The 24868-nt window shown below is 46.5% G+C and overlaps 2 protein-coding genes across 4 annotated transcripts in view; one reads left to right on the top strand and one right to left on the bottom strand.

Annotated features, from left to right (window-relative positions):
* The window catches only part of eIF3l (eukaryotic translation initiation factor 3 subunit l), a 45150-nt gene extending 23708 nt beyond the window's left edge, over window positions 1-21442 (bottom strand). Inside the window, exons 1-11 of the mRNA XM_050185471.3 lie at window positions 21259-21442; window positions 20913-20958; window positions 20125-20236; window positions 19368-19444; window positions 18560-18615; window positions 16327-16396; window positions 8433-8506; window positions 6003-6083; window positions 3547-3637; window positions 3110-3264; window positions 2026-2196 (exon numbers count right to left, since the gene is read on the bottom strand). Coding sequence (XP_050041428.1) covers window positions 2026-2196; window positions 3110-3264; window positions 3547-3637; window positions 6003-6083; window positions 8433-8506; window positions 16327-16396; window positions 18560-18615; window positions 19368-19444; window positions 20125-20236; window positions 20913-20958; window positions 21259-21291 — 966 coding nt within the window. The 5' untranslated portion in view covers window positions 21292-21442. The remainder of the gene's footprint in view (window positions 1-2025; window positions 2197-3109; window positions 3265-3546; window positions 3638-6002; window positions 6084-8432; window positions 8507-16326; window positions 16397-18559; window positions 18616-19367; window positions 19445-20124; window positions 20237-20912; window positions 20959-21258) is intronic.
* A 249-nt stretch (window positions 21443-21691) lies between these two features.
* The window catches only part of snama (something that sticks like glue), an 81216-nt gene continuing 78039 nt past the window's right edge, over window positions 21692-24868 (top strand). For all 3 annotated transcript variants that reach the window (XM_050185467.2, XM_055074930.1, XM_050185465.2), the window contains exon 1: window positions 21692-22031. The gene's annotated coding sequence lies outside the window, so the exon portion shown is untranslated. The remainder of the gene's footprint in view (window positions 22032-24868) is intronic.

The raw sequence follows: 24868 nt of genomic DNA, 5'->3' as shown, positions 1-24868 counted from the left end.
CGGCACGTGCGCCTGAACTTGACGCGCCGTAGCAGGCACACCAACAGAAGAAAAATAAAAACCTTCAAACCAGCGGAGATTACAGAACAACCCTTGAACCCATAACCACACGCGCGCGACGCATGATCCAGCGAACGCGGAGCCACCGCGCCACTGAGCAAGGAGAAAGTGGGGAGTGGCAGTCGCACCGTACTCTTCAATACATGGATTAACACAGGTCGGAGCGAATATACGAACTTGTAGAAAGAGTCAACAGATGGCATGGCCAATCCAGGAGCGCCTGCTTTGCGCTCAGGCGCAAAATTTTGAACACACGATAGAGAACGTACCGGTACGTCAGTGACACCGTGGGGGGGAAGCGCGATGACGTACCGGTACGTCGGTGACAGCGAAAGGGTTAACAGAGACAAACTGGGAACGATTTAGTAAAAAACATTCGAGCCATGCAAGCAGTTTGGAATCCAAATTTAGTAACTGCAACTTATATAAAAGGAGATTATGGCATACTTTATCGAAGGCTTTTGAAAAATCTAAAAATCAAAATGGTGGCGGCAGTCTGAAACGGCAAATCAATGCCATTTCGGACATGTGGTCCTGGCAAAATGTTCGGAAAATCAGATGGCAAAGGGTTTTTGCGTTCGAAATTGCAGACGTTCTTGTACACTGGCTCTAAGCGGTACCACGACGGTGCCGTGAAAGCATCTGAATTACCGGGCATGTCTAAAAAATCGCATGTCCGGAAAATGGGCCGTGGACTGTATTAGACAGTAAACAAACTTGCGACCGTGAGTTTGCCAACACTTTGAAAATCACGAATATTACAGCTGCGCTCGAAGCGAATATCGAACAACGTAATATTTGAAACTACTATTCAAAAATCCGAATATTCGCACAACACCACTTAGCAGTTATTTGAAGTGTACATTTGCAAATTGGACAGACGATTTTAACATAAGAATCAAAAAGTTCTACTGTTTGTGGACAACTGTGCTGTGTGCATGGCCATATAAGAGACCTAAAGGCTATACAGGTGGGATTTCTGCCGCCAAACACCACAGAAATGCTGTAGCCGACGGACCAAGGTGTGATCCGCAATCTGAAGCTTCTGTACAAGTCACGCATGCTCAGCTGCATGTTGCTGTGCTCATACAGTGGCAAAAGTTACACCGTTGACCTTAGATCTGCGTTCCAAGTGCTTGCAGACTTGTGGAAAGCGTTTACAGTTTAGATGCTTCGCAGCTGCATTTACCACGCATGCTTCACACTCTGCACCTAGATGGCCGTCTCACCCTGAGAGAATGACAGCGTGTATGACCAAAATCCTTCTATGTGGACTTTTAGTTCGACGACCTGTGTGCAGCTGGCATTTTCATTCCAACCGGAATAACTTTTAAAGGATTTGCTGACGCCAACAAAGATCTCGAACTCTGCGTGAGTTAACCGATGACGAAATCGTCTGTCAAGTGAGGGCGGATTTGAACGACTCCAACAATGAGAAAGAGCCAGCGCCTGCACAGCCGACGAGCTCCGCATGGACGTGAGCACTGACAATACTATCAGCATACAACAATGATACGACCTGGGCTGAAATGGAAGCAAAGATCATCTGTGCAAGCAGAACACCATGCAAATGAGGATGAACGATTTTTTTGAGCCACTAAAGCAGTAACAGGCAGTGTTGACCCAGCTGAAGATAGCACCAGCTACATTGACGGCACCCGCTGTCGGAGTTTTAAAAATTTTACGAACTGCTCATTCCAGAGCCACCTCAATGATGGATTGGCAGAGCTGCGCAAACCCGATACTCCGTCCTTGACCTTCTCCATTTGAGAAACGCCTATAAAATGGTGCGTTTTCTGCATGCGTTCGTTTTTTCTGACTGCTCAATTTTTCGGTTGTTTTTGTGGGCCCTTGGGAGTGCGAAAAATCGGACGCTGACTGTACTTACACTACTCAGCGGAACACAATAAAGACGTAACAGATCTGCTCAGAGTCCCAGTGGGACAGAAAAGCATGCATGCCCACCTGGTCGCCCTGGTACGTGCGTGTTGGGAAAAGGTGCTTGGTGCGCTGAATGTAGACCAGGATGTTGGAGAAGGTGCGGATGGAGTCTGCGTAGCGCCGCATCATCAGGTACGCGAAGCCCACATAGTAGTAGGTCGTGATCTGGCAAGCCGGAACCCGGGAGTACAAGCTCTGCAAAGAAGTATGCGCAGGGACGGGGCTTGCAGCAGTTGCAAAGACAGAAGTGAGCGTGGGGGGGGGTGCAGCCCTCCGAGACCAGCTTTAGCTGGTAGGCACATGTTCTAGCATTATTGTTTCAGCAGAATACAGAAAGAGGAACACGAATGGTAGCACTGGTCATTGCATCTAGTGACATTGTGTTCAAACTAGAACAAACTAGCACTTTTTTCTAGTCTGTGACACTCTCTAACAAAGGTAAGTATACTAGCTATGGGGAAACTAGACTGTCACATCCTCTTATGTTTGTCTCCCTCACACGACTCTTGCATATCCTGATGAAACGCATCTTTTCTGCAAGACATACATGTGACAGCAGTAGCTAGTGTCTTAGTTATGCAGCATCACATGGTGAGAGCTAGCGGACACTCTACCGCAAGCTCTACCTGATGGCGAGGAGCAGAGTGTACCTCATACGACATTATGAATACTAAAACAGTGTATGTGCCAACCTGCATAGCCACAGCTAAGTTGGTTGACGCCATGCCAGTGGAATTTTCAAACTTGAAACCCCAGTAGATAGAGAGAGGCAAATCATTTGCCGCAGAGCAACAACTAAAAATGCATTCGAGCATGTACTTAATATTCTTTCCTGGAAGGATGATAGCACAAACACTGACCCCATGTCATCTCTTACAACTCAAATCGCCAATTCACTTTCCAGATGAACCCTCAGAGTTGTCTTAAATTTAGGCTGCTTTGCCTCATTTAAAAGCACACGCAATGTGCTGCACTGGCACCTTTGGCACCACGTACATGCTGCACCAACACTGCATGAACTTCGTTTAGTACCATTGCAGTGAATCATACATGGATTGAGCAGCCTCTTTAAGCACAGGGTATGCTTGGAAGCTGGAGAATCACCTACCTTCTTGTTGAGCTCGAGGTTCTCAAGCACCTTGACGGCCTGGTAGTAGTCGCCGAGCAGCGAGTGTAGACGAAGTAGCCCCACCAGGCTGAAGTAGCCCAGCATTTTGTAGAGCGGGTGCTGGCCAAACTCCCCGGCCACGCTGTCGGGATCCCCTGCCACATGAGATCGGCACGAGGTTACGACAATAAACTGAGTGCGTCACTGTGCCAATGGTTAACGTAAATTCTGCATGATAACGTGTGCAGTGGGCAAGTCATGCATATTCGTTACGCGCAAAATTTGCAGCTTTTCTGGCCATCTGCTTCAGCATCACTGCAAGGGGCTCCAAATACCAGAGTTGCACACTTTGCGCAGTAATGTGGTAACAACAGTGTAGAACACAACCTGGTAGCAAACAGACACATCCCATAAAAAAACATAATGGGGCACCTCACCTCCCTGGGTGTACACCTCCAGCTGGAGATTGATGTTAGACTTGTCGACGAGAGAGTGGAGCACGTTGAGGACACTGTGAACATTCCAGATCTGAAACCAAGAGCATCCTTATTGAAGAGGCCGGCTTCCAGGAGTTACATCCTCCTGCCTATGCTCATAACTAGCAGCTGTTCATATGGTGGCACCCACATACATTCGCCGACAAATAATTCGGACCTGCTTGATTATTCAGACAGCTCTGTGGCAGCGCCACTGGCCCCATAGACTTAATGTATAAGGATGACCAAAATTTCAGAAACCTTACAGTGCATCGTGTGACCATTTGGACTCCGACTGCACGGCAGTGTGTTAATTTGGCCACTGAGTTGAGCGGAAATAGCAATCTTTTCATTCTGATATTGTTGGATGCAGATTGCATGTTTCTTTTGGATTATGTGCGCGGGCACCCAGACGAAGAAGACGAACTCCTCTCCTCCCGAGTCTCGAGCTGCCAGTGCTGCAGTTGTTTTTGGAAATATACACTGTAAATAGTCTTTAGTGTTGCGTAACAATACACTGCTGGCATGGTCATTGGCCATGTTGCTGGCGTTTTGAAACAGAAAACAGCGAAGCCTAGCCGATCTAGTAGTCTTTGACTGAGTCCAAAATGCACGGCAAGCCAAGCCACGAAGCCGTAAAGGCTGCACTTGCAATTTGCATGATTTGTCATGTGTGTTCCGTTTCGCTGTTCATGGTTGGCTGATTCCGCTGATAACACGGATGTAGCGTCCCTCCGACCACTGGCGAAGAGGGAAAAGAAACGCATTGACGAACTTCGGATGTATTCTCAGACGATAACTTTCGTAGATATCACTTTTGGCAACATTTCGCATGCCTACCACCGGACGCGTCCACGGGCAGCAGTGTTTCCACAATGATAAGATGGTGTGCTTAGCACTATGCCTAGAAGGCAGTCACTCATAGATGCCAATGCATCTTGCACTAGTCACGAAAAAGAGCGTGCTTGGCATTGCGCAGGGACTGCTATCGCTTGTAGACGCCGATGCACCTTACGCTGGCCATGCGACATTGAAGGTATTCCCCAAAATGATGACTCGAAAATATGGCACATTTTTTTTGGTCACTTGTGCAATAGCCATATTCTGGTGAATCTGGTATTTCGGAGCCCCAATTATTTGAATGTTTTGGTGGTCGCCATCGAGTTCAAATTATTGGTCAGCAACTGTAAACACGGTCCCTTCCTTGGTCACAACTCTCCAAGATGAATTTTAATTACTCCATTCAAGCATAATAGTGCAGCGAGCAATTAAGTGTGAGCAATTAAGCTCACAATTGTCCCATTGTAGAAAGATTCAATTTCATCTGATAAATATATCCGTTGCCAGGATCTGCTGTCCACCAGTATGCTGTCGCTGGCGTGCTAGAAGGAAATACCGTATTTACTTGCATAATGATCGCACTCGCCTAATGATCGCACCCCAAACTTGCTGCAGCGATATGTCGTCTGCCAAGTCTAGCTAATGACGATTGCGCTTACGATCTGTCAAATGCTGTCAAATGCTACGCAAACGACTCTTCAAGACATACCAAGTGGTCTACACCAAACATTCTTAAGCAGATGCCCCATTTCATTCCTTTCATCACTTCCATGAAAAAAAAATAGCTACAGCCAAACTTGCCTTGGCTTTAGAATGGTTGTGGTCAACAACAACAAAAAAGGCGCCTTTCGATTCTTCTCTTCTGCACTCATGGGCACGCAACAAATCGCGAGCGGCAACGATAGTAGACATGTTTACACTGATACGTTAGAAGTGTACCTTATTCATACGCTGACACTTGTGACACAGCTAAGATATTCGCCCACCCTTAGCGGAAACGTGCTGTATTAGGATAGTAGTGAAGACAAATGCTGGTTTCCACAACATGCCTGCCATGTGTTTCTATGTCACTGGCAGCTAAGCGTGCCCATCTCCGTTTCCGTCCCCTCAAAGTTGACATGGCTATGTTACTGCCGCAAACTTGCCGATATTAACAATATTATTCATTACTGATACGGAAGAAACTGTTTCAATGCCCGTAATGTACTCATAGAGAAGAAAACAATCTTGTTTGGCGCATTTGGCTTGCCCTGCCGGCCGCCATTTTTGTTTTGGTGTCCCGCACTGTTACAGCGGCAGTCGCCTGTTTGTTGACCTGTTGTCATCCCGCAGCAAACGCGGGATGAAAAAAGAACTTTTTCTTTTTGCGGGAAATTTAACCCGTGTAGTGATCGCACCCCTGAATTTGCGTCAATATTTTTGACTAAAAGTGCAATCATTATGCGAGTAAATATGGTACACACAGACTCTCCCGTCCCAAGTTTTGTCACAGCTTGTCAGCAAGAGTATAATACACATAAACATAACAGAAACAAAGTTTCACCCTGCCCACCTCAGCCGTTGCTGCCTCCGCTCACCTTGGGGTTGCTGTTGAGCAGCTCAATCTCCTCTGGAGTCTTCTTGCTCACGTTGCTACGGTACTGGCTGAATGACTGGAACTGCACGCACAGAGACAGATTCCCGTGGATCAGGCCACCTGGCTCTTACTAACCGATGTGACAAGTCAGTCAGTTGTTGCGCTGTTTCCTTCCTCATGCCAAGAGAAAGAAGTAGCACTGATGTCTGGCGTTTGTCAAGATTCTTGCACGGCATGTCTGAATGAGGCGCCTCTAACAATGACATATTGTTGCCCGCTTTCTGTCGCACTGTGCTAAGTCTTAGAATTTCGTCTGTATTTGTCTAGTACACTCATTACTAGTCGTTACACTTTATCATAAAGTGAAGACCAACTGCCCATTGCCGACAATGGCTCTAATGATTTTGTACATCTTTTGTAACAGAATTTGAATTATTTAAACCTATTTGCAGTAAATAGCAATAAAGGTTATGCTCAAAACGAAAAAAAAAAAAAAAAAAACTGATTAGGACAGTTTGAGAAGGCCTGCCTGCCAAATGTACAGTCGCGTTCAATACGAACTGCAACATGGTGCCTATGTTCAAAAGGTCCCCAAGACTGCATGGCGGTGCTGGAATAAAAAAAAAATTGACTTATTAAATACCAGTACGAAAAAACCACTAATTTGAAAAATCAGATAATCCAGACTAATCCTTTGGTCCCGGAAGCCGTACGCCATCAAACTCGTTAATTACGATGCATTTGGCCGCGCACTGGCTAATTCAGACAACCCTCAGGGCGTGCCGAATGTAATCGCCACAATTAGGCGATGCAAAAAAAGAAAGACTGGTGCTAGCACCCAATTGAACCGAAACAATGAAGTCCGCATCACCATAGTGTCAAAGATTCGGATTACTCCATCCATATGATTACTCGCACTCTCCGAACCAAAAGGGATGGGGTGACAACAAACCCACCCCGCGTGCATTTAGGGATGGTTCGACTGTTGACCGGTGATAAGATCCACGCCTGATGGACCATGGACCAGAGGCATGAGATGGGAGGTGGCGTAAAAACAAACACTCAGTTTAATAAAATAAAATCATGCCAGTGACATGAAACAAATGAAAGGAAAGGGCAAACTGCAAGCAGATGGTGCAAAGCTTCGCGGAAGGTGTGCGAGTCACACACAACACGCACTGATGCGACACAAAGTCCGTCGCATGGGAATTTCTAACACTCGCGAAATAAAAAACAATTACACGACACAAATTAAAAATACATGCGACAATAAACACTACACTAACAGAACATACGAAAATGAACACATGATGAATAAATAAATGAAAGATGAAATGCGATTTAAAAAAAAAGTCTGCCAGACAGTTCTGAGAGCAGGTGGAAACACGAGGCTCATTTGTGGCTTGCTCGTCAAGATCCCTATCTGACGAAGCGTCGGGCTGCTGGACCTTGCTGCCAAAGATCTTGAAGGACTTGCACCGTCTGTCGATCTACCAGTGAAGATTTCGGCATGGAGGTTTCAGCCTACCGACCACATCTTCAGCTGTCTCAGCGCACAACCATGCTCTGGTGACCCACGTGACCAACTGGTCCGGCGAGCTCAGGAACAATAGAGAGCTTAGAGAGAGCATAGTCATCAGTGGAAACCGTAAGGGATGAACAGAAACGCCAAACACCTCGTGTCTATTTGTGCATTTATGCGTTTGCCATCGCGCATCACACCCTGTTGGCTGCACATGCCTTCAAAACTGCGTAGTCACCATCCATGATCACATCGAAAATGACTTGGGTTTCTTCTGCAGTTACAGCAAACAGTAGTTTCGTTTTAACTTGAGTGCATGCATTGGCCGTGTGCCTTTAGAACTACACGGTTGCACAACATTCACAATTGCACTGATAGCGACTTTGGTTTCGCTTCGACTAAATAAGCACGTTGGCCATGTGCCTTCAGAACTGCACAGTCACCTCGCATCATCACACCGACAGCGACTACAATTTTCGACTGCCGTGGTTACCGTAAACAGTAGTTCTACAGTCAGAACCCGCGATAACGAAATACCGCAACAACGAAATTCTCACGACAATGAAACATTTTCGTATCCCCGGCGAACGCCCATAGGATTCAATGTATTTCATACCTCTCGGCAACGAAATGTCACTGTACTGCAATCCCGCATCAATGAAATTTGCCAGAACGTAACTCTGCATATTGCGTAAGGCTAGCAGGCTCCGAAATGTGCTCAAATGCGATTGGTGAATTTACAATTCAAAATGGCAGAATGCTTGTCCCGAAAAAAGAAGAGAGGGGCATAGTTACATGAGTGCTACCCCCCCCCCCAACCCCTTTACTGCTTGCAAGAAGTCCATCCATCAAGAATTTCTGAGGAGAACCCTGCCACAGCACTTGCTCTCCTCGATAATTGGGTCGTACCTGATAAATAAACTCGTCAATCAGCTCCCACAGCCACTGGTTGGGAAGAACCAGCGCCACAGGTCCATCAGTGCCTGCAAATGAAGAACAAGAAGGAAAAAAATAAATGGACCTCAAAAGGGCTTAGGGATCTCTCAAAAGAAGCCACACCTCATAAAATATAAATTAATTATTAAATAATGTGGCTTAACATCCTGAAACCGCAGAAGAGGGGCTGTAAACTGATTTTAACCACCCAAAGTTCTTTAATGTGCCCACAAATCACGGTACACAAGCGCACTTGCATTCCACCCCTATTGGAACGCCCCCGTGGTGTCTAGGGATCGAACCTGCGAGCTAGTGCTAGGAAGCGCAACAGCATAACCACTGAGCCACCGGGGAGGGCATGACACCACCGGGGAGGGCATGACACCACCAGGGAGGGCATGACACGTGTATGCAGGAGTGACCAGGCACATACAGACTGATCTGCTCCCACCCCTCTCCCAAATAAGAGAACCCTTCGGTTAGGAAAGAACAGCTCTAACAAATGACAGGGCAGCTTGGGGCTCATTTTTCTGAACAGAAATACCAATCAAAGGTATGCGAGATTCCAAATGTGCAGTTCGACTTATTTTAGATTGTGGGGTTTTATGTGTTAAAACCAAGATCTGCTTATGAAGCACGCCGTAGTGGGGGACTCTGGAAATCCGGACCACCCGTGGTTCTTTAACCCTTTCGCTGTCACAGACCCTTTCGCTCCCCCTGGTACGTCTTCGCGCTTCCCCCCCACAGTGTCACTGACGTATCGGTACGTTCTCTATCGTTCGTTTAAAATTTCACGCCTGAGCGCAAAGCTGCCGCTCCTGGACTGGCCACGCCATCTGTTGACCCTTTCTACAAGTTCGTATTTTTGCCTCGACTTGTGTTAGTACATGTATTGAAGAGTACGGTGCGACTGCCACCCGCCCCTCTCTCTTTGCTGAGTGGCACGGTGGCTCCGCGTTCGCTGTATCATGCGTCTCGCGCGTGTGGTTATGGGTTCAAGGGTTGTTCTGCCATCTCCGCTGGTTTGAAGGTTTTTATTTTTCTTCTGTTGGTGTGTCTGCTACGGCGCATCAAGTTCAGAGGCACGTGCTGCGCGGTTGCCTCTCCGAAAAGAGTGACTCGATTGCTGCTTTCGCTCTCTCGCCACACCCTCGCTTCCGACTTGCAGCAGTAAACGTAAAGCCATTTGAACTTTGTTTTAGCCTTTTTCCATCTCCCTCTGTCTTCTTGATCACGCAACATCCCATTTCTCTCCGTTGTGTGGGCGACTGAAAGCGCATCCTCCCTGCGCGCGGTTACTTTTGGATGGCTGAGCGCGCGGACCTTCGTGTGCTCATTGGAGCGGTGGCTCGATTCCGATTCAGAATACCAGCCGAGCTCGGATTCGGACTCGGACAGTGTCATGCGAGGAAGAGGTGAGTTCCGCATCGTCAGATTCAGATGTTGAATGAATGTTATAGTCAGGCTGATGATGATGTTTACTAACAACAGCTGCAGAACACTGAAATGTGCATATTGCATTGACTATGTTGTTTGTATACTAATCATAATCAAAAATAAATTTATGTTCATTCCCTGTTATGCTCGTTCCCTGAAACCAAGCCGACACTGGGGGGGGGGGGGGGGTGACGGCCAGAAAGGTCCGACAGCGAAAGGGTTAATGTGCACCTAAATCTAAGTACGCCAGTGTTTTCGCATTTCACCCCCATCGAAATGCGGCCGCCGTGGCCGGGATTTGATCCCGCAACCTCGCGCTAACCAGCCCAACACCATAGTCATACTTATTTTATCACGACAGCAATCACCTAAATGCTTGAAACTGGACTCGCTGGGATCTACAGTCGAACTCGGTTATATAAATGTCTATCAGTTTGATATAAGCCTGCTAAAGAATTGGATGTCATAGAAGCACATACCATTTATAAAAGCACTTTATTGATGAAACTAGCTTAGTTTTGCATGAAATGGTCCTGTATCTTCTTCTGCTTGGGCAACTGCTGCTTGCAACAGCACGCACTTATCCACATTGTCTGAAGAGTTGGAGCAGCTGAGCAACATGAGTTGGAGCAACATTCACGCAGAGGTGCCGGACTAGTGCAAGTGTACCAATCGCCTTGGAGGATGTGGGCAAAGGATCTTGTTGCTTTCCTCATTATGCCCACTTTCACTTGTGCTCGGTACGATGTCGGCAATGTAGTCTTCGTTTTTGGGCTCTCCCGTGGTCGCGACACCATCACCCGCACTCACAAACTCGTCGACCATTGATCTGTCAACAGCCTCCTGAAACTCTGACAGCTCGCTCCAAACTACGGCAACACTGGCAATGGCCTCGTTGCACTCGTAAGCACTTTCAGACTCATCACCGAGCACGCGGAAGCTGGCATATCTGAAGCAGTTTCGGATGCACCACTTGTACACGGCCACCTCGACGTCTATACATGGCCATGCGTATGCGTCAGGCACCACGGGCACCGGGTCGTTTGTCCGTTTTCGCCCTAATCTCCCCCTTATCCTTCAAGATCATGCTGAGAGTGCTCCTTAGTATCTTGTACTCTGCAGAGACATCCGACTTCTTACTGCGTTTGACTTGATTTATGACTTCAAGCTTCACAGTGAAAGGCAAATTCTGCAGCTTCACACTAGCCATCATGGCAACACTGCAGGAGAAGACCCACAAGGCGTAAACACAACGAACAAGAAAAGCTGCGCGGCAACTCGAACTTGTATCATCTTGCACGACGAGGGCGTAAGAGTCTCTGATTGGCCGTCTGAGAAAGCTCTGCGGGCAGGCCAGGATCTTTTTTTTAGCAGGAGGGTGTTGCCGACTTGCCTGACACGGCGCGGTCATGGTAGGGAGAGCAGATGCATGGAGCCACCCACCACAATGGAAAGCCAACTTCTGGGGGCACTTTTGCGCCGCGTGACGTTCGATATATCGGGAGTTGCTGCTATATTTGTTGAATCTAAACATAATTTTTGCGATGTATACTCATTGTAACTATACCATGTTCAGAAATTGTTCCGATTAAACGGGTTCGATATAGCCAGGTTCGACTGTATTCGTCCGTCCATCCATCTTTTCCGTCGTCATTAAGCATTCGGGGTGAAGAAAAAGACGCCTACTTTACCACTACGACTGCTACTATTATGAGATTTAAAGGCTCGTCCCTTCGGGAAATGTGCTGTCGGGAATTGCATGTGATATTGCGCCGATTTGGTGCTTGGCATAATTATGTGTCCAGTTTAGCACGCCATACAGGTTATGAGGTTGGTTGCATGTGTGCGCACATAAGGCCATAAGAGGCAATAGTGCAGTGCCTGAGAATGACATTGTCGGCACTGCAAAGGACAAAATGGGTGTTTTTTCTTTTTTTTGAAGGTGGCCATATCTGCTTGTGAGAGCCTGCTGTGGAGAAATAGCCGAAATCTGCTGACTTTCCCCCAGGCATCAGGCAAGCTACAGCTGTATCTTAAAGCCAGGAAAATCAGTGAAAAACTCTCAAATGTCGGTCACTGCAATACGGAAGTGAATGGTTGAGCAAGGTAACCAGCCACCAGTTCTCGGCAGAAACCAGCACACTACTGAAACACCGTCTAAGCGGCTGTATATCAGTCGACGTTGCCAGGAAAAGTGGGCTACGTTGTCATTGGCGTGCAGTGATTCATGTTTATTTCCCACGTGCAGAACGCCAAGCATCCGGAGAGAGATGCCTGGTGGACGTGATTCGTGGCTACGAACTGTGGACCGTCTGGGCCAGTAATTGGCTTTGGCTACTAATTATACGATGTCATCTACATGGCACCTTCACAATGTTAATCAGCCGACTGCTCTGACATTATTAACCCTTTTAGTGCCAGCTTTATCGCAGGCGACTCACCTCCAGTGTCGCTTTTTTTTTTTTCAGTTTTTACTTTTTTTTCTCTGCCTTATTTTTTGTTATGCAAGAGGGACAAAATGACACAGATAATGGCAAATGCTCTTTTAGCATGGCCCTCACATTCCTACCAGACATCAGTGACATGGCAGGACAGAAACGCAAAAACAAACTGGTACGTCAGGGATGCTGAAAGGGTTAAATACACTCGTTAACAGCAGGGTCACACTTTTGCCTAGATAAATTTCAGTGTTGCTACACTATACCGCCAGTCTAAGCTTAACAGTAAATAAGACATAGGATGAAGCTGGCAGAGCTCCACTGCTATTAACATACTGTACCTGCCTGTTTTGCAAATTCATTGTAAAATGCCTGACATTTAAGTGCTTGTTAAGGATTCCTGTACAGTCTAAGCTTGTTATAACGGACACGCGTACAACAGACTTTACAATATAATGGACCATATTTTAGCCTTAGTTTGTTCTACCCATTTTATTAATACAATGAAGTTCACTTTTAACAGACCACGCTACAATGGACTATCGGCTACAGCGGACAAAATTAGCGACAATTTTTGTCAAAATCAGGTGTATAGAACGGACTTTTGCCATGTCAACACGGGTTGGCAACTGACTTGCGAGGGTCAGCCTACGATTGCGGCTCAATATCGCGCATATGATAGAGGAAGGCAGGGCAGAAACACGCCACCTCTTCAACTCCTTTGGCGGAGTGTTTCCTCTCCTCCGCTGGCTGCTGGTTATGGCGCAGCCACCGTATGTTGAAAGCGATCTGCAATGTGGACAAAGTGTGCCCAGCGCCGGTAGCTTCATATGCACTGTGCTTTCAACGTTTAGTTCGCGTTGCAGCGAGAGACAGCACGAAGGTCAATTCGCTCACTGCTGCTGCCGCGCTTATCTTGCCTAATTTGCTATCAAAATCGATGCTTCACCTTACAGGTGAAACTGTGACGTTTTTGTTTGTTTTTTACTTTGGCCGTTCTTCACTCACTTTTTGCAATAAAGTTGTTAAACATCACAATGAAAGTTTTGGAAGTGAGGCATTTCGGATATTACGGACTTTGGATAAAACGGACATTCTTTGTCGGATTATCAGTGTCCGTTGTAACGAGAGTCCACTGCATTGTTTAGTTAAAGGGGCCCTGAACCACCCCATGGCCATGGGCTTGGTGAAAAAACAGTCTGTGAATAGCATGTGCTGCTGTGAACATCTCAGACAAATTTTGCAGTTGCACATGGCATGTGGGCTTCACAAACGGAGCGCAAAGTCACCTTTCTCTCGAATGCTTACTCCTCGCTCTTTTCTGGATGCTTTATATTGTGATACTATTCCCATAGGCAAATGCGATTGGCCCACAGCTGACATCAATCAAGAAGGATTTTTGGATCAGCGCACTTGTTCCTACGGTTACTGTGTATATTTATTGACACAGTTGAATAAACAGGCTGAAGTAAGCGACAATCTCCTTTCACATTTCGATAATAATTACATACTTCTGGAAGAAGACGGCTATCGCCTGGGCACTCTCGGCCGCTGCATGGCTGTTGGGTCCCTCAAATTTCAACTAGATTTGAACACTCAACTAGCCTCCAACCATGCGAAAGCTAAGTTCAGACTACACTCGCTTGCCAGTGCGCGCTCACTCCTAGCCGCTCCTGGTTAGATGCCTTCGCAGACTTCACTTTGTATTGAGCTATGGATAGCACTTCAAAATGCGCAAGTTGGATGTGGGGCTACTATTTGTCGGTTAAGTCGGGCAAGACCAAGCCAGTCCGCAAACAAGCCCCGTCATGCACAAAGCAAGCGCTACAGTTGCATATACAGTGGAACCTGGCCACATCAAACTCGCAAATAAACGCCCATCAGTTCCATATAGAGCATAATTCGATATAAGCCTGCTAAATAATGGGATGTCGTAACAGCACATACCATTTATAAAATCACTTTATTGACGAAACTAGCTTGGTTTTGCATGAAATAGTCCTGCATTTTCTTCTGCTTGGGCAATTTCACGGCATGTGACACACTCACTTCTCCACATTGTCGGAGCAGCTGAGGCCACAACCTTCCGCATTCGCACAGAAGCACTGGACTAGTGCGAGTGTACCAATCACTTCGGAGCATGTGGGCAAAGGACCGTCGTTGCTTTCCTCATTATGCCCACTTTCACTTCTGTTCGGTACTGTAATGTACTGTACTGTACTGTATGTAGTGTACTGTAATGTCGGCAATGTAGTCTTCGTTTTCGGGCACTTCCGTGGTCGCAACACTATCATATGCGCTCACAAACTCATCCACTGTTGATTCGTAAACAGCTTCCGGAAATTCGGACAGCTCGCTCGAAACTTTGGCAACACCGGCAACGGCTTCAGTGCATTCATCAGAACTTACAGTCATCACCGAGCTTGCGGAAGCCGGCACACCTGAAGCAATGTCGGATGAACCACTTGTACACGGCCGTGCGTATGCGTCGGACGCCACAGGCACCGGGTCGCGAGTTTGCCCGCTTTAGCCCTAATTTCACCCTTATTCTTCAAGATAGTGCTGAGAATGCACCTCGGAATCTTGCATGCTGTGGGGACATCCAACTTCTCACCACATTCGATCGGATTTATGATTTGGAGCTGCACGATGAAAGGTGAATTCTGCCGCTTCATCACGGCAAACACTGCGGGAGAAGGCCCAAAAAAGCAGCGAGATATCTCGCACTTTCGCCATCTTGCGCGACGAGAGCCTCTAATTGGCTGTATGAGCAAGCGCTGTGGGCGGGCCAGGATCATTTTTTGCAGGGGGGTGTCGCCGGATCGTTCGAAGCAGCGCGGTCACGGTAGGGAGATCGGTTGAATGGAGCCGCACCGCGGGGTTTCCCCGCCACCGCGAGGGAAAGCCGACTTCTGGGGGCACTTTTCCACCGCTTGACGTTCGATATATCGGGAGTCGCTGCTATTTTTGTTCGATGCAAGCATAATTTTTGCTATATATACTCACTGTAACTATACCGTGTCCAGAAATTGTTCGATATAGTATAGAATAATTCTATGTAAATGAATTGGACTGTAGCTGTGGTCTTCTATGCAGTGTAGATACCGTGGTTGCCGCGACAAGTCCACTGGATGAGCAACTGCGGCTCCCCGAGGACAACCGAGTTTGGTGCATCGCAGGCACCAAAATCGAGAAAAGTGGCATCTACGTGAACATCCAAGATCAAATTGGAACTGGGCGCCACAATGAAGTGATGTTCAGTAGGTGGGGCTTTGTGGGCACACCCTGCTCCGCCGCAGCCTTCGCAGTGTGAATCATTGAAGAAGGAGGGGAAGCACCACGAACAGTGTGTTTGATTGCCAGCGTCCACATGGCAGCAGTACCTAATCGTGACACTAGTTCTTAAATTGAATGCACTGAACAACTTTTTGGGGCGAAGTATTTTTTAAATAGTCCAATTTAACTTCAAATGCATTTCTCGACTTCAATAAAACGTGCTTCAGGGCCCCTTTAATTTAAAGGCTCTTTTTTTTTGGCCACATTAAACAAAGTAAAACAAAATGTTATGTAGAGAAATATGTATGTTTCTTGGAGTTGCTAGTTTTGGCACATTTACATTTTTTTGTGTATTAAAAAATGTTCACTTCTTTTGCCACTGGCGTGCGTTTGAATTTAAAGAAACTCAAGGTGTGACCAATGTTGCCAACAGCAATTGTAAGCTTCATGAATATATGTTCCATGTTTCAGAAACTATTCTGTGATTAGAGTCAACTTCCTGCACACAAATTTACTTGCAGAAAAAGATGGTGCATAAAAAAGAAATGCAACCTTTCAGTAACAGTAAATTTTAGTATGTTTATTTGCGGAGGGGGGGGGGGGGGAGGGTAAGGATTGTCAAAACTTCCTGGCTTCAACCCTAACCTCGAATTCAAGGTTTGCAGGTCCCTGCTAAACCGAGAAAAGGAGTTGAAAAAAAAGAAAACGCTACTCACTCAAGATGTAGTTGAAGAGGGCACAGTAGTTGTAGTACGACTCAAATCTCTCGTCAAGCTTTGGGGAGCCCTGAGGTCAACAACAAACAGAAGAAACAAGAATCAAATATTTGCCAGGCCATGGGCACAAAAATTACTAACATGCTTGTTGTTATCGCACTCAAGAGCTCTGTGGAAAATGATTATTCTAGAGATGACTGCAAAGATCAAAACTGAATATGAAAGAATGTGGACTGAAATAAGGGGTACTACAGTCGCCAACGGATAAGACCGCCAGAACATCTGAATGAACGGGACTCCAAAATAGCAGATTCCCCACAAAATAAATGACTTTATTCCACAAGTGGCCCAAAAAAGGCGTGCCACATTCTCGGATCATGACTTTCGGAGACCCCTTCAATTTTTCATGACTATACAGTGCAAGACGCATCGATGTCTAGGAGCAACAGTATTTTTGGCACGGTGATAAGCACGATATATTATTGCCATGCAGAAACACCGGCGCTCATTGACGCATCCAGTGGCCATGTTACACACGCTCGTGTTGGTGGCCATGTTACACACGCTCGTGCAGTCGAAGTTCGAACTGTACAACACGCTGCAAAGTGTCTGAAACTTCAGTCGTCTTTACAAATGAAGTCTACTGGGATAGTGGCTGGGCCAGAGGGGCGTCGCCACAGCATGCAAGCATGTCTCAATAATCGGCTGTTGACTATAATTGTTGCCATTATAGTATGAAACCAAATTAAACCTATTTACTCATCCTGAATGATGAAGTGAAACTGATCCCTTCAAAAGATGGTGAAAGCCACACCAATATTAGCTGGTAGCTGTAATTTATCGACTCAAAGAAGCCTTCTCAAGAAAGCAGGCAATTATCGCAAATGCTATTTCATGCAACTTGCTGTGTACAGAATATGGTGAAAGGTGGAGCAACAGCCCCGGAAAAGGGTTAGGCCTGGTTTCGACCCCGCTGCGCAAAACAACATTTTTCTTCAACTGCCAAGAACTATACTTCTGAGAAACCCATACAGGTGTATATTAGTATACTGTCATGCTACTGTCGGGTGACTGCAGTGTTCTTTATACTAGTAAGTAAGCCATCAGGTAAAGCAAACCCTTCTGTATCAATGCCTACACATGCTGCAGCAAGTTTCACCAGAGCTCTACAGTGCAAAACAAATAAATTAGTACAAAATTAAAGCCACCACAAGGAAATAGCTCACAAACATTGAATGAAGGCACTATAAAGCGGGAGACACACGGTCCGATTCGGCGTCCGATTCGGCGTCCGACGCGCCGGAACGGCAGCCGGAATCGAGGTGTTTTGCCGTGCCGAAGCGACGGATCGGACGTCCGGCGTGCGACAAGCCGGGCAGATTTTCATCGTCCGACGCGTCCGACAACCGCACCGTCGTCTGGCCGCAGCCAATGACAGCGCGGCTGGCTTGTGACGTTCTCTGACGTTCCCTGCACGGAGGCGGCGCTGGCTGACCGGTTTCTCGCAGTGTTTTTTTTTTTTTCCTTGCCTGCTGCAGTTTGTTTCCGACACGAAATAGTTACCCGTTCAGTAAACTTATCTCGAATGTGTGCCTGTTATGCAAAGCAGCGCTTAGTACGCTAGCACTAAGCTACTGGCGCGATCGGGAGCCGCGACGCGAGGGCATTTCGCGGGCAGACATCACACACCGACCGTCTGAGCGAGGCTGCTCGCTTCGCTTGCACGTTTGCCCTTCGCAACGACTGCGTCGAGTAAACCAATTGTATTTAATTACGGGCGACCTAAGTGTACAGTGTTAATTGTTTTGGCAAACATAAGCGCTCTTCGACGAGCTCGGGTTGGATCGTAAGCGCCGTCGGCCGCGGCGTCGGCCTAGCTAGGCCTACCGGCCCTATCGCTGGCTGTTAGCGGAGTCGTCAGTGGACAACGCGCCGTCGTGAAGTGTTTTGTCACTCGCAGGGTCATAATTTTATTGACAGTGTTCGCTTAAAGCGAAGCAGTGCTGTGCAGAGTTGTTTATATTGCGTTTCTCGACGTGGCTATGAAGTCAAGCTGGGGGGCTGGATCTGGGCGGAGCTTACGCGCCGCTCAATCTTTCGGATGCACGCACCGTGTGCCCCGAATCGTCGTATGCCGCACGCCGGAGCATGCGGCGCCGCACGTCGGATCGGACGCGGAATCGTACCGTGTGTCTCCTGCTTAACTTGCGGTCAGCCTGATCGCCATACTCACCCGAGCATAGATCTGTCGGTAGTACAACTCCTTGTACAGGATCATGAAGATGTGATCTGTTGGAAAAAGAATTAACGTTACAAGAACTTATTTTCAGGCTTGGCAACACAGCCACATCACATGCGTTATAAGCATAAGTTCCAACACGAACAAGCTGAGAATGAGTAAGCATGTTGTGTTTCCAAGTTCGCCTCCATTCGTAACACTGTACTGATTTCAGTCACCAAAAAAAATTACATTTGAAACTATGCCATGCTCAGGAAACAGCTAAAGAGCAACTGCAGGTCACACTAACAAGTAATGGTGCATAAGAGATGTTCTGATCAGCATTTTTCATTTGAATTTTAAAATTTTTGCTGACTGTACCTAGACAGAGAAGTGTCACCAGGCGCACAACTCCTGCGCATGAGTTTTTGCCCCTAAAGCTAAATGCAAGTGTTAGTCACAAATACACATAGTCGACAACTCTCATATTAACCTGCTGGACTATCCACTTCAGATTACTCACACCTTCCAGGTGATTTACGGGTTTCAGTGGCACAACAGTTGAACCTCGGTGTGGTGAACACTAACATAGCGAATTATCGGACGCAACGAAGTGAATAAGTAATCCATAATTTTCTCCCTGCCAATATGGTTATAGCAAACATAGCATATGATGAAGACATTGTAAACTTCACTGTCATCTCAATGCATCAAGGCACATGCAGTGCCGCACACCATAGGGGGGGAAGCAGCGATGGTTCCGAGACCACTGCCGCCACCTGTGCTCGCAACAGTGTGCTGCTCGGACGGGATGCTCACTCACCATCCAAGATGTGGGCCATTTCTTTGGAGTTTGGTGGCGGCATCACCTTGCTGTGCTGTTCCATCAGCTTGGCGAGGCTGCAATAGCAAGTTGTTTCACCAGTTACGAGAGGGAACACAAGTACCCGGACAAATTGGCAATTAAGAGGAGATGCAGCTTGCGGTAAGGAAGCTCTGCCCTGTCATTTTCATTGCAATAATAATAATAATAATAATAATAATAATAATAATAATAATAATAATGAGTGCAGTAGTTCCTTCAGAAACAAAGAAATCTGGCGTAACCTACAAGAAACACCTACTTTCCCCATGGTAGGGAAAGAGTTAAGCGGGGTAGTGGCAGCTATCTTTTTACCTTTTGCCTGTCTCAACCCTTGACATTTGTGCTAATAATCTATAAAAATGATTTTTTTAGCACCACATAAAAGGATTACAAGAAGCAGCAAAGTGGAGGCAGGTGACTTTTGCCTCTTCGATTCATTTGCATTTGCTCGCAGGTGCGGACCAAGAGGGCTGTTCACAGCCTCCGAGCTGTCCCTCGCATTTCATATTGTACACATACAACAGCTGAAAACAAATAAATACGGCATTAAATTTGGCTAAACGACCACACAGGCCTGCAGGTGTGCTGGTACCAGGAAATGGGAAGAATGCACGCATACAATAAGGACAGGTGTGTGCTAGTGGCCAAGATGAAGGTATGAAAATGAAGCTTCAAAATGTGCGGTTGCCCCATAAATGCAAGCTGGGAGACTTACTTGTTCTCGTAGACGCTCTGAATCTCGTATAAGTTTCCCTCCTGGATTGCCTTCTTGAGGAACATGAGTGTGCTCTGCATGGCTTCGGTAAGCTTGTAGCCGGCATTGTAGCCTGAAATTTTTAGGTAAAGATGGCTCAAGTGCAATGCTACCAATTCGAAGCTCTTGACCTTCTCAATTAAAGTTGCTGAAGCGCTCGATGTCATAAAACAAGCAAACCAAATGCATGAGAAGAAAGCAAATTAACCGAGGGGCCTGGTTTTTATTAATCATACCATGAGAAGCCAACAAACAAAGACACCAAGGCCAACATCGGGGAAATTGCTTCTACTTACTAATTGATTTAATGAAATGATAAATTAATGGCATTGAAAGTGGATGAAAAACCAACTTGCCACAGATGGGAAACGATCCAACGTCGTTGCATTACGCGTGCCAAATGCGTGCCGAAGGCATTTTAATTTTTTCTGTCAGATGAAACTAAATGGCAGCCCCTGTCAATTTCGTTTGTAAATAGTTTACTACATATTAAATGTATGGACGCGACAAAATGCTTACATATAAGGCTTGCTGAGCCAAAATTGCTCATATCTTTTTTTTGGCTGGTGATTTGTAGCATCTTTCTCGACCAACAAACGATGGACACTCGTTAGGGCAAAACAGACAGTAGCACACGTGCAGCGTGCTTCCACATTTCTCGTAGCAGCCATAGAACAACATATCGCAGATTTTTTTTTTTTTTGTCCACAAAGTTTGTCGGCAAGCATATCTACGGATGTTGAACTTACCGTGAGGATCGGCGTCGTGGATCGGGTAGCCGTAGTTATCGACGTACTGTTTTCGTAAAGAAAATAAGGAAAAGAGTTACAGCGAGCAACAATTTTTCATCGCTTTTTTAAGGTCTGTACATGTGTAGTACTTGAACCGGCGACATTCATTTCACGGGGTCATGCCACTAGTAAAAACAAACGACGTAGTCCAATTGACTTCTCCTCGGTGTAACAAACTGGATACACATATTTTAACCTGCTTGTTTCCTGGAAAACCAGCACCACAGTCGCAGTTTGACATGCGTTGTTTCGACGAAAAGCACGACATATTGCGGCACGGATGCACCACATCGAGCGGGCTTACCTCGACGTCGTATTCCTCCTGATCGCCCATCATTGCGAATATGTTCGTACGAAAACGTAGCCGGTGATAATCGGCGTAGTCGGATGCGTGTAAAAACTCGGTTTAACTCAAGTTACATGAAGCGGATGGCACACGCACGGCTACAGGCCTTACGGTAAAACGCCGAAGAGGCCCATTGACCAGTGTTGAGGACATAGTTCGTTCTCTATGATAGTTCTTCGAAAGCGCTAAAGCATAGAGAAAGTACGCAACAAAACTCACTCACTAAAGGTTCACATTTTTTTTTAAATTATCACAAGATTGACCAATATTACAAATAAATGTTTGAGATAAACTTATATATCTGCAAAAAGGTGAAGTTTAGTACTTTTTTAAGGTAATTTTTGTATTTCGGAAATCGACCACCTTGTTGTAGACGGCGCTGCGGCAGCTGTGTGTGGCTGAAGAACAGGTGATTTTCGTTGTCGTTGTTTCAGTGGCTGAGGCGCGTTAATCTTGTTTGAAAAATGTCGTTCACGTCGATTGCTTCGTTTTTTTCCCCCTAAGTGTGAAGCGCTGGCCGTTTTGTCGCCGTACGCTGAGCTTCGCCACGTCCCCCAGTAACGCAAATTCGTACTCGCGCCAGCTTTGATCCCTCAAAGGTAAACCCGAGCGCTGCACGGGCGTTAGGCTTAACTCGACGTCGGCATCCGAAGCGCCCAGTAGTCCAAGCGTCGCGTCGTCCGAGGCTTCGTGGGAGCTCTTGGCGGCATGCGTTGAAGGCAGCGCTTACGGTAAGCCTTCCGTTTTTTCTCACTGGGCTGCTTTGCGAAATATCGGCGCTTTTCTGCGTTTTTTCGATGTGCAAAGTATTTGCGCACAACCATGTGCCGATTTCACGCGTAGTCAGCGACCGTGCTTAGGCCTAGTCGCCTGGAGGTGCGCGCTGATTTCGTGACCGTTGTTGAATTTTTGCCTCGCTTGAGCTGGCGAGGCGCAGCGTTTTGTCTTGGTAACGAGGGGTAACCAGCCCGAGTTCCTGTAGTCAGTGCTAACTGTGGTAATTGCAGCTGATAAATTGCAGTTTTGGAAGGGGGGGGGGGGGGGGCATGGATGAAAGGACGCTCGAAGCACTGTTTCGTGGGGCGTTGAGTCATGCAACGGCATTGCACTGACCCCATATTTTTAATTTTCTTTTGTCGCTCCTGGTTGCATCGCTGCTGAAGGTTTTCTAATCCTCAGTATGGATCCCCACTTGTCAGTCAGGCGCCGAGTTCTATTTCGGGAACGCACTAGAGGGGAAAATCCCCGGGGCATTTTTTTTTGCGTTAGCGGATAAACATCTCGTGCATTTGACGTCATTTTTATTTCCGCATGGGCCCGTGTTCAAGTTGACGTTACAGGTTCTTGTCGTAAGCGTGTCATTGAACGGCAATTTTCAGTTCTTGAAACGCACTCGCCCGCAATCAATGTTGCGGAAAGCGCATTGCGGGTAAACGGTACGTGTATAATAGGTGTTATATTTAGCACGAGCTTTTCCATGTTTGCTTGTAAGCCTGCCCGTGTTTAGTTGTGCTGTTTCAGCTTACCTTGAAGATGGACCAATTCACCTTCGCCATAATGGTGTTGCGTCAAACATTCCGCGGTGACTACATGGCCTTTGTTAGCGGCTGCCACGCGACGTGACATTTTCCCTTCGCTTGTCCTGTCACTGTGAAGCATGGGCAGTTCATTTCGAATGCACGTAAACCTTGTGTCTACAGGCAGGGCCGATTATATGGTGCAGCAATGTCAGTCTGAGCCATAAAAGAACCGTGCAGGTATTGTTACCGTCGCCGAAAGCTGGAAGAGTTTGTTACTGCTTTTGAAAAGCTTGTTAGCAGTGTTAGTAAATACTGGCTCAACCCGCCGTGGTTGTTCAGTGGCTCAGTGTTGGGCTGATGAGCACAAGATCGCGGGATCGAATCCCGACCACGGCGGCCGCATTCCGATGGAAGCGAAATGCGAAAACACCGTTGTACTTAGATTTAGGTTCACGTTAAAGAATCCCAGGTGGTCGAAATTTCTGGAGTCCTCCACTACGGTGTGCCGCATACGTGGTTTTGGCAGGTAAACCCCATAATTTAATAAATACTGGCTCGAGTGCACCGGCCTAGTGAGATCATCAGGATGCTTTACTGCAAGGATTACAGGCTGAAAAGGCCTGCATACTTGGCAATATTTGTGGTCCCGTCACGAACGATTTCTTGACCCTTCACATTCTTTAGTTTTTGTTTTTTAAGCTTTGTTTGATATCACTGTGGTAGGAGGGAGGGTGCAGGTATTGTAGCCATTGGCTTCTTGTATGCAAAAGGTCTCGTATAATAATCTGTTAGCATCGACTTTTCGGTAAATAGAGAGCAAGAATATCTCCTGTGGTTCGTTGCTCGATAGCACAAAACACACGTGTTGCTGCTGTTTCATTGCTTTTAAGTGCAAACTCTCGCAGTTCTGCAACAGCGCAGAGAGAGTTATGGCAACACAGAAATCTCCTCATTGAAAGTTCTCTAAGACAGAAAAGAAAAAGTTCTTGTGGTGTTCTGCTGGTAAGCACAAGGTTGCAGGATTGATTCCTGGCTAACATTATGAAGGGGGCAGAATGCAACAACACTCGTGTAATTTGTTGTCTTTGAACCCGAGCTTCTGTTTGTGATAAATGCTTAGAATGTGAAAAATGGCGGGATAGCACCCGATTATTATGTGGGAAAGTATAAATTGCAGATCAGATGCTGTGTAAATTATAACTTTAGGAACGTAACAATGACATTTCGGACTAACAAAAACCCGTGTAACTACACATTGTAGCACGTCAATGTGAAGCCCTTTTACATGAGACTGACGTCCTCAGGTCAAATAGGCTGCAATCTGTGAAGCTTGTGATAAGTCTTGCATTGCCTGCGACAGAGGTACACCATCTGCCAAAGCTTTAACCACATGTTCGTGCATTTGTCTTCTCTTGAATCTTGTGGAGGCACTTGGCTATATGTTAGTTTTAGATTATTGATGTGGTTTTTGATGTCTATGTATGATGTGACTTTTGGGTGTAGGTGAGCAATCGTCCTGTAGTCCTACCTCGTCCTTAACCATTTTCCGGGCTATGTACATATCTTGATGATTGTACCTGTGCACCATGCTCGCAGAGCATGGGCAAAACTTTTGTGATCGGCTTTGCTAGTGTACAGTGAAGTGCACATTATTTCTTCTAAGTTGCTTTATTTTCTGGTTGCACTTTGGGAGACTTGTATCCTAGTGTTCGAAGTTGTCGACGGTTTGCACTGACATTTATTATTTATTGTAGGGAAGGCCAGGAGTAGGCTGAAAAGTGCTTTGTGGTTAAGGCTTCAGTTCAATTACTGCTGCTGAAGTCCTGAATTTGTAGCACACACAAACGCCCTGGCATTGGCGTCTAATTCGTCGTCTTCCGCACAACTTAGTGCCGACATTTTCAATTGAAATGGAGCTGATCAGGATAGCAATTCGGTGACACATCAGTGCAGGCACATGGGTAGGAAGGGAGGGGGGCGTACTGGGCATTCTACTCATTCCAAGTAAATTTTCAAATTTATGGTGTTGTTGTTTAGGGCACCCCTTC

This window comes from Dermacentor andersoni, chromosome 8 (genome assembly GCF_023375885.2).
Source record: "Dermacentor andersoni chromosome 8, qqDerAnde1_hic_scaffold, whole genome shotgun sequence".
Lineage (NCBI taxonomy): Eukaryota > Metazoa > Arthropoda > Arachnida > Ixodida > Ixodidae > Dermacentor > Dermacentor andersoni.
This window is presented reverse-complemented; position numbering and strand designations above follow the sequence as displayed.